At 42.1% G+C, this 10,266-nt stretch overlaps 1 protein-coding gene across 1 annotated transcript in view; it reads right to left on the reverse strand.

Moving 5' to 3' along the window:
- LOC115548203 (neoverrucotoxin subunit alpha-like) overlaps positions 1-9,482 on the reverse strand; it is a 74,357-nt gene extending 64,875 nt beyond the window's left edge. The window contains exon 1 of the mRNA XM_030362671.1: positions 9,375-9,482. Coding sequence (XP_030218531.1) covers positions 9,375-9,474 — 100 coding nt within the window. The 5' untranslated portion in view covers positions 9,475-9,482. The remainder of the gene's footprint in view (positions 1-9,374) is intronic.
- Positions 9,483-10,266: the final 784 nt, after the last annotated feature.

Genomic DNA, 10,266 nt, shown 5'->3' on the forward strand with positions numbered 1-10,266 from the left:
TTGAAAGGCTATGGTTTGTGTTCTGTGTAGCACAAAATATGTCAGACAACCGTGCTCTGGGACACAGTTCAATAGATTATTTTCGTGAGCATGAGCACGATACATAATAGAATGTGTACCACACTATCTGCTGCCAAAATTGTAGAATCCATATTCCATAAAACAAAGCATTGACCCTTTGTTGCATTTGGGGTTTTGACACATAGCCAACATAGGGTGCACTGTACTTTCTGCGCACACCCCTTCTGAAGCGCTCTCTCTCTCTCTCTCTCTCTCTCTCTCTCTCTCTCTCTCTCAAAATGAATGATTTGACATTCCGTTCTGTGGAAGACGAAAAAGGTGCAACCGTGCTCTGGGACACGATTAAAAAAATGAACGGTTGTGCGCATGAGCACATCGAGTCGACCAGGTTGACTCGCTCGTTGAAACGGGGATCCGTGTGTGAGCCACTGAATAACAGTGTAATTTACTTGCATTGGAGCAAATTCCGTGGCCACATCGGACAATTTAAATGATTCCGTGAGACCACCACAGACTTTGAGTTAAGCGCCCGTGGTCGACTCGCTCGTTGAAACGGGGATCCGTGTGTGTCCCAAGGAACATCAGTGTAATTTACTTGCATTGGAGCGAATTCCGTGGCCACATCACGGAAATCAGCGTGTTTCCATGATGTGGCCACGGATTTCGAGTTAAGCGTCCGTGGTCATTTCACGGATTCCTGTGAGACGAGGTTGGGTCATTTATGGGGATTTAAATTATGCATAATTAGTTAGTGAACAACGCAAAAACTATGTTGATTATGAGCAAACAATGCATATCGGTCCAATCCCAATGAGGTGGACGTATAAGGCAAGTACACAATGTTGCAACCCGGCCCCAAACACCCAAACACACTCCCTCTGGCTGCCAGGCAGCCAGAGGGAGAGGTGGTGGATGGCGTATACCGCCGATATCCACCAGCCGGAGCCGAGAGCATCCCTTGCGTAACCCCAATTAACGCAATGGAGAACACCTGCGGCAGAAGACCAGGTACCCTTTAAAAGGCTGTTTGTTGTTCTCCCAGAGACGGAGACCGGGAGTCCAAGCGGAGCAGAGTACCTCCAGGACCCGATACGGACAGGCGGGCTCGTGGATATAACAGACTTTCTCCAGTGGCCACGAGAGGACCGCACGCCAGGACGACGCGAGCCGACACGGCACGAATCACCGGGATGGCATCACCAACGGGAGTGAACTCCCTCGCGAGGGACTAGAAAGTTATTGACACTCATATTCCGTTGCACACACAGAGATCCCCGTTTCAACGACCGAGTCAACCTGTGCCGTGTTCCGATATCCATACTTGCCTGAGTACACTTAAACAAAGTACACTATCTGCACTCACTACGTGCGCTAATTTTCAGATGTCAGTGTTGTTCAAAATCATATACTTTGTGGTGCACTAACCGGAAATCACGATCACGACTGCCGCCGCAGCTCTTCTCCCGCAATAAACATTGCGCTTTGAACAGTAAAAACTTTACGCCTAGCTGCTATAAAAAGCTATAAAAGCTATAAAAACTACAAAAAGACTCTATTAATGCAGGCTACGTGGAAAATGCGACTTTGGCTCAGCCTGGCTCCGCCTTCTTCCGCTACTCAGCTAAGATGGCTGCCGTTGAGTCCGAAAAGTGTACGGCGATCCACACTTTGTGATTTGACCGTTTTGAGTACACCATCCGGGTCCTTTCAGTACACTTATTTTCGCCAGATCTGAATCGGAATGCCCTACGTACTCAAACTAAGGCTAGTAAGTACGGATAGTATGGATACTGGAACACGGCACTGGTCTCACAGGGATCCGTGAAATGACCATATATATATATAGATATGGATGAAATTCATATTGATGGTATGGCACTATATCCCTATTCTCGCCCATACGTGAATTTAATATACCATTTTTGTTGCTTCAAGGAGGTCTGGTGGTCTCTGTTTATAATAAATAAATAAATATATAAAATGATGAAATAAATGAATATCTATAAATATGCATGTGTACATATATATATATATGCACGCACACACATACATATTTATACATAATGGGCCAATATATTGATTTATTTTGGTAATTCGAGGAGGTGGTCTCTGTATATGATAAATAAATACATATATATATAAATAGGTATCTATATATGCATATATATATACATACATATTTAAATGTATTTATCTATTATATACGTAGACCACCAGACCTCCTTGAAGAAACGAAGTGGTCTATTAAATTCAAGATGGGTGGGTTGGATTAAGTGGCTACAATGTAATGGAAAGTTTTTAACTATCCATGACCTTAATATTGTCGTTGTATTTGATTGTTTTCTTTCTTATGGCATAACATTTCATTCCACAGGATATTTTGGCAGACATTATTTACTTTGTTGGAGATTTATCTTGGATGCAGCACATTCACCCCATAACTGCTTTACCAGAAATTATTTACTTTGCTGGAGATAATAACTCAATGTGTGTCCTGTCTCATTGATTATCTCTGTAAAACTTTGCAGATTTCATCCCTTATCAGCGAGCCTGGTCAGGGTTAACTGAGACGGGAAAAAACATGACAGGTGAAAACATCCGCATTCAAAGCCAGTTTCAACACGCAGAAATTGGTTTCTGAGAAATGGCCTGACAGGTAGAAGGAAGAAGCCACAAGTAGATAGTGGAAAATAGTTGAGGTTAGAATAACCGGTTATTCTTGCATACATCATCAGGTTATTCAACCGGTTATTCTTAGCATATCGGTCCAATCCCAAAGAGGTGGAAGTATAAGCCAAGTACACCCATATACTGATATTTGTACCATGCAACTCGTTGGCGTTTGTAGCCAAAAGTTAAAGGTTAGAACCATTTCCTATGGAGCCGGGTGGGACTCTTTCCTGGGAGACGCATCTCAGTAACGAGGGCACCAGATTCGGCTGACTTGTATGCAGCTGTTCACAGTAATCCTTGAACTGATATGTTGCCTGTTAGGCCTAAGGATTATGTGCGCGTATTTGACCAAAAATAACTTCAAAATGGCAGCCAATATGTTACTATTCCTGGTTTATTTTATTGTTTTCGTACTGATGGCATAATAATGAATCCCAAAAGTTTTAGCCCCTAACACTAAACCGATTTAAACCTCATCATCAAGTGTCCTGATTCTGGAGGAACCGAGGTAAAGCCACCTAAATGGCATGATGTGACAACGGACCTGGCTACACAATAAAAATCACACCCAACTGATTCAAGATACTGACCAACAAATTATTAGATAGAAGTCTGTACTTTTTCTATTTTGCTTTATCTCTATTTCGACCAACTGTCTAAGATTTTACATTGATTTACATGGATGGAAGGGGAGCGTGTATGTTCTCCGGGTCCTATGTTCCCCAATTTTCCCAAAAAGGGCCCTATGTTCCCCGATATGTATGTGACCGGGGAACATAGGACCCTTTTTTAAAAAAGGGGTCCTTTGGTCCCCGGTTTGTTACTTTTTCCACCATTACTGCCAAATTCCATGGCAAATAGGCCTATGTAGGCCTACGGGCAGTGTTGGGGAGTATCGGCGTTACATATTCAGAATACAAATTATAGCTAACTGTATTCCGTTAGTTACAATTTAAATAGTTGGTATTTAGAATACAGTTACATTGTTGAAATCAATGGATTACATGACGATACTTCTGTTTCAGCAGTTTATTCGTGCTTTCACACCAACAGCATTTAGTGTGCACTAAACGAGTTTGGTCCCTTGGTTCGGTACGTTTGCGTTGTTGTGAATGCAACCACCTCACTTCGATGTGAACCAAATCAGCCGACCGAGACCTCCCTGAACAGCTGGTCTCGGTTCGCTTCCAAACGAACCCTGGTACGGTTCGCTTGAGATGTGAAAGCGAACGCACCTCAGTCTGACCAAGTTCTACAAAGCATATGCCTCTTTGGACGTAACAGGCACCCGCTCAGCCGTGCGGATTATGGGAATTATTGTTTGATTAGCGGTAACTCCAAGACTAGCAGCAAATTGTCGGACCGTCTGGGAATTTGGACAGACACCCACGTAAAATGTACGCGGATAACACACATAAAAATGCAGATGGTTGAACGATTCTCTCTCTCCCTCTCCCCCTCTCCCCCTCTCTCTCTCTCTCTCCCTCTCCCTCTCCCTCTCTCTCTCTCTCTCTCTCTCTCTCTCTCTCTCTCTCTCTGCGATTTTATAGGCAACACCTATGCACTTAGCTCAGTGAATGTAGTGATGTAATAACAAATATCTTTCTCATGAACATACCCTTATAGTCTTTGTTCCACTACAGCAAATTATATAAAATAGTTTACTTTCAGGTAGACTTGGGCCTAACACCGAAGAAGAACACACCAGAATAGGCCTGCCTGTTTAGCAAGCAGGATTTGATGCCGCATTCCTAGACTTATAAAATGCAATTCAATGTGGAAGTAATCAAAGTATTCAGAATACAATACTCAGATTGAGTGATGAAACGGAATACGTTACATCTTATATTTTTGAGCATGTATTCTGTAACTGGATACATTTTAAAAGCAACCTTCCCAACACTGCCTACGGGCTGTTTGACACGCATATACAAATAGGCGTGGAGGAAGGAAGATTAGGTCAGGGGTGGCAAACCTGCAGGTCTCGAGCTGCAGGAGCTCTGTTAATTATGTCACTTTATCTTGGACCAAGGGATCCTTTCAATGAATGTTAGTTCAATCAGTAATGATAAAACTTGGATAACAAACTCATTATTTAATTTATAAGCACACCCAGAGAGAGCAGGCTCCACCATGGTTCCTTTTGCTTTGAATGTGCAATAGTTGAGGTGTGTCACAACGCTCAAAAAATAAAGGTTTAAAAGGTTAAAGACAGGTATTTAGCAGACGCTTTGGGAAAGCGAAATTAACTTTGAACCCCGGTCTCCCGGATGTCAGTCGAGGACGTTAACCACTACTCCAAGTTGGAAACCTTGGTTGAATTGGAAACCTAGGCTTTTTGCTCAGTGTTTAGAGTTTGTCTTCCATGCCATGGGTGTGTTGTAGTTGATGGGGTGGCAGGTTCGCGACTTGTGAAGCCCTATGTTCCCACATTTCTAAGGATCCCCCTCCTGAAGTCCAATACAAGACTAAGCTGACAATTAAATATATGTTTTGTTAATAAAGTGTGCCAGTGATTATTCAATAGATCAGCGACTCAATAGTTTCCGTTCTTTAGCCTATAAGCATACATGGTCGTTGGTCGCTTTATGTTTCTTTCTAATGAAGGTAGTTGGGTTCTTGTTCTGCCTTGATGTAGCCTATTATATATATTTATATTTGTATAGCACTTTATATCTGAAACAGATATTTATACATTTCGTACAGCACTCATATCTGAAACAGATCTAATTAAAAAAATTAAATGAAAGGTTATTAGTTGTGAATGTATAATGACATTTCGTTTTAAACTCTCCACAAGGGTGCACAATACAATTGAGAACAGGTAGGATAATAAAAGTAAAAGCAAAGCCTCGATGCAAGACAATATGACTTGGAGTGGGAATATACAAACATGAGCAATCCTCGATTTAAAAAGCAAGATTTTGAAAGCAACAAAATGAACTGCAAGGTAACCAGAAAGTAGCTGCTGTGCAAATTTGTTTTGGGCTGCTTGAGCTAAGGTGGGCCATGCGACACTAGGCCTGCTGGCCATGCTGAGAGTCTACCGTAAAGATTGATAGAATGCGGGGAACACAGGACCCTTTTCCAGAAAAGGGTCCTATATTCCCCCGCAACAGTGGGGAACATAGGACCCTTTTTCAGAGAAAGGGTCCTATGCTCCTCGGTATGTATTGCTACAGGGGAACATAGGACCCTTTTTGGGAATATAGGACTTTTTAAAAGGGTCCTATGTTCCCCGAGTGGGGAACATAGGACCCGGGGAGGTCAGATGGGACTCTATCCTGGGGAAACATCTCAGTAACGAGGGAACCAGATTCGTGAGTCTTGTATGCAGCTGTTTACAGTAATGCTGAAAACTGATGAAAACTTCTTCTGGGTCACATTAAGTGACTGCAATGGTAATGGAATATTTTTAACTAAACATCACCTAAATATTGCTGGTGTATTTGATTGTTTTCATACATATAGCATAATAATGAATTCCAAAAGATTTAGCGCCTTATCAGCGGGCCATTTCAGGGTTAACTGAGACGGGAAAACCATGACAGATAAAAACATCCGCATTCAAGGCCAGTTTCACCACGCCCAAGTTGGTTCAGGTAGAAGGAAGTAGCCACCCAAGTAGATGGGTGGAAAATAGTTGATGTTAGATTAACCGTTTATTCTTTATGTGTGGCATGGGATTCTGTTTATGTAACTACTCTTCTGAATTATAAGTTTAATAGACTTCAGTGATCAAATAAAACGTCTGGTCACCTTTTATGCCTCTACTATGGCAATCAATGTGTACAGGTTAAATCAGCCGTCTTCACACACCGTGAACTCTGCAATAAACCGATTTAAACCTCATCATCACATATCGTGATTCTGGAGGAGCCGAGTTAAACCAACCTAGGTGGAGTGTGACAACGGACCTGGCTACACGATAAAAATGAGGATGACACACACCCAACCAATGCATGTTTTTGACCAACAAAATTTTAGATAGATGTCTGTTCCCTTTCTATTTTGCCTTATCTCTATTTTGACCAAATGTCCTGGATTTGTACATACACTCACATCGATGAAAGCATCGGTTGTGAGTAAACAAAGCAAGGACGTATAAGGCAAGTACACACATAAACCGATATTTGTACTATGCAACTCATTGGCGTTTGTAGCCAAAATCGTGGCTACAAACGCCACGATTAGTAAAAAGGTCACTACCATTTCCTATGGAGTCGGATGGTACTCTTTCCTGGCAGAAGCATCTCAGTAACGAGGGCACCAGATTCGGCTGTCTTGTATGCAGCTGTTTACAGTAATCCTATAATGTATATTTTGACTATTAGGCCTAAGGATAATGTGCGCTTATGTTACCAAAAATAACTTTAAAACGGCGGCCAATATGTTACGGTTCATGAAAGCATGTTCAGTCTTTATTGTTGTAAAAATTTAAATGTCTTCTGGGTCAATTTAAGTGACTATAATGGTAATGGAAGGTTTTCAACTTTACGTAAACTTAATATTGCTGGTGTATTTTAATTTTTATATTTGATTTTTATAATGATGGCATAATAAAGAATTCCAAAAGATTTGGCCCCTTATCAGCCGGCCTGTTCAGGGTTAATTGAGAGGGGAAAACGGTGACAGGTAAAAACATCCGCATTCAAAGCCAGTTTCAACAAGCACAATTTGGTTTCTGAGAAATGGCCTGACAGGTAGAAGGAAGTAGCCACAAGTAGATGGGTGGAAAATAGTTGAGATTAGAATAACCGGTTATTCTTTTTGTGTGGATTGTACTTCGGCTTATGTAGCTACTAAACAGACTGCAGGCCATCTCGTTGTTGTCTGTGAACAGGCCTATCACTGTTGTATCGTCTTGGAACTTATTCACCAAGCACTGGCCCGAGCCCGTGCACGTTCTGTCTGAGCCCGGCCCGGCACGACACATTAACTGTAATTATGAGCCTGAGCCCGATTTCAACCCGACATAATACATGTGTAACTTTGTACAATTTTTTTACTTAGGCCTACAATACATTATTGTAGGCCTACATTATACAAGGCCTGAATACATTATTCCTCACATATATATTTAGCGTCTAGCGAAAAGGTTTAAAGCGTCTTAGAGTACCATATTAAGCGCTATATAAATTTCATTCATTATTATTATTAATATTATTATTAACGAAAACAAGCAGCTGGGCACAATTTGATACGGGCTTTAGGCTCTCATGTGAAAGCACCTCTGTACACACTACACATTGGGGATGTTGTATTTCGTTGACAACGACGCATGTGAATCCATACTGTAAATATTCCTCTCGATACTTGCGACACTTGGAGGAAGGCTGATCCGACTGCTCATGGACCCCCTTATGGCGGGCACCTCTTCCCGCGCCAGAGGTCGATGGCCAAGGCGATCCTCCACTCTCCTCTGCTACCCTCAACGCTGGCTTCTCTGCCTCCTCCGCTGACCTCTCTGCCCTCTCCTCTAGCTTCTCTGCCTCCTCCTTTGGCCTCTCTGCCCTCTCCTCTAGCTTCTCTGCCTCCTCCTCTGGCCTCTCTGCCCTCTCCTCTAGCTTCTCTGCCTCCTCTTCTGGCCTCTCTGCCTCCTCCGCTGGCCTCTCTGTCTTTTCTTTGCTCCGTATTAACCAACGTTTCATTTTGAAAAATCATCACAAAATCATCAATGAGCTAGTTCAGAGACAATCTACTGGTCCGCTTTGTGATGTTTACTGTGGAGCCGTAAAGTGACCAGACACCTGCGAAGGTGGCTAATTTAGAATCGCCCCTGCCTGCTTCAGAATGGCTGGCTACGTGCATTCACAAACCTGTCCTTAAAACAACCCTAAACGTTAGTTTTTTAGAAATGTGCAACTCACTGAGTGGTGTTCGTTGATGTTCCAAATGAAATATCGTAGCGAAATACAGTTTATATCGTGTTTCATAGCACATTTTAGCATTTTGTAAATCCCATTGATTCTTTTCCCTCGGTTCTCCATCTTAACAGTAGGGCTAGAACCGAGCAAAAAGACTACAACCAAATGTCAACAGCCCCACTTTCCGTTTCCGGCCAACGAGCAATGAGTCTTCCAACCGAACTCGGTGAGTGGCACATTTCTGAAAACTAAAGTTTAGGGTTGTTTTAAGGACAGGTTTGTGAATGCATGTAGCCAGACAGTCTGAGCAAGCAGGGGTGATTCTAAATGAGCCAAATACCCGAGACAGGAACAATCGTCAAAATGTCGGTGTCAACCACTCTATTTCATCCTAGACAAACCAGAAAGGGGGCTCAATGTTCAAAATACAGGAATTGTCCTTTGAGTACTAGAATACTAAAAGTACAAACATAGTACTTAGCATTGTGTAGCATCTAATCATAGCTATCTTTGTTGCACTGGGGAATGGGTTAACCTAATGATTGTTAGTGCTTGGCACTTGGTTCTATGAACATTCTTACTGTACCGACAGCGATATATTGTTTCTCATTCTTCTGAAAAATGTACTTATTGTAAGTCGCTTTGGTTAAAGACATCTTCAAAATGCCCTAAATGTACATTTCAATGTGAATGTAATGTCAATGTTTAATCTCAATCTGTTATATACCAGGATGAATAAAAGTTAACATCTTGCCAGATCCATAGGGTTCAACCAAAACACCACTCACAAATACTCTGTTACATTGTATTTACCAGGGATCAGTGAGTCGTTGCGACAGTCGTAGAGCATCCCCAGACTGAAGGGCCGGCCCAGTGCTGCCAGCACTACGGTCTTACCACTCTCCCCAGCCATCTGAAAACACACACACACGCGCACGCACGCACGCACGCACGCACACACACACACACACACACACACACACACACACACACACACACACACACACACACACACACACACACACACACACACACACACACACACACACACACATATTTTAGCCACACAGTAGCTTACAACCAGGACTGGTTTCTGGCTGCTTCTTGAGAATGCAATCGTACAAACGATAGATGTGCAACTTGGGCATAGATGGCCCAGAGCTTAGAGAAGCAGCCTAGTTACCTGAAGGTGTTATTCAAAGCAGGGAAATTGGGAGGAGGTGAAGAAGCATTTCTAAGTTTGCTGCTAATGATTTCAGTAGATCGCAGACGGATATAAACTAAAATACAAAAAAGCCTTTTTCCAGATTATTTCAACATAATAAACTCCATTACATTTATTTTCATTGGATGATCTTACTTCTCAAATACAATTAAAACTTAATTTAGTGAGACTTCTCACCATAGCCCATAATAACACAACTAGGAGGTTGTTTTATACAAACTTCGAAAGAAAATAGAAAAAATAAAACAACAAAATCATATAAACAGGCCTTTGCTCAACCTCAATGTAACTCTATATTGTATAAACTCCTGCAGGGCAAAATCCGAACAACATAATGTCAAATAAATCCGCTCTCCTACTTTATCAGGTAGTACATCCAACATTCGCCAGAAAACCCGTAAGTATGTATACATTGGCATCTTCAACAGGATACATTCCTATATCAAGTGTTGGAGCTCCCTCTGCTGGACGTACTATGTA

The sequence above is a fragment of the Gadus morhua genome, chromosome 8 (assembly GCF_902167405.1).
Source record: "Gadus morhua chromosome 8, gadMor3.0, whole genome shotgun sequence".
Taxonomy (NCBI): Eukaryota; Metazoa; Chordata; class Actinopteri; order Gadiformes; family Gadidae; genus Gadus; species Gadus morhua.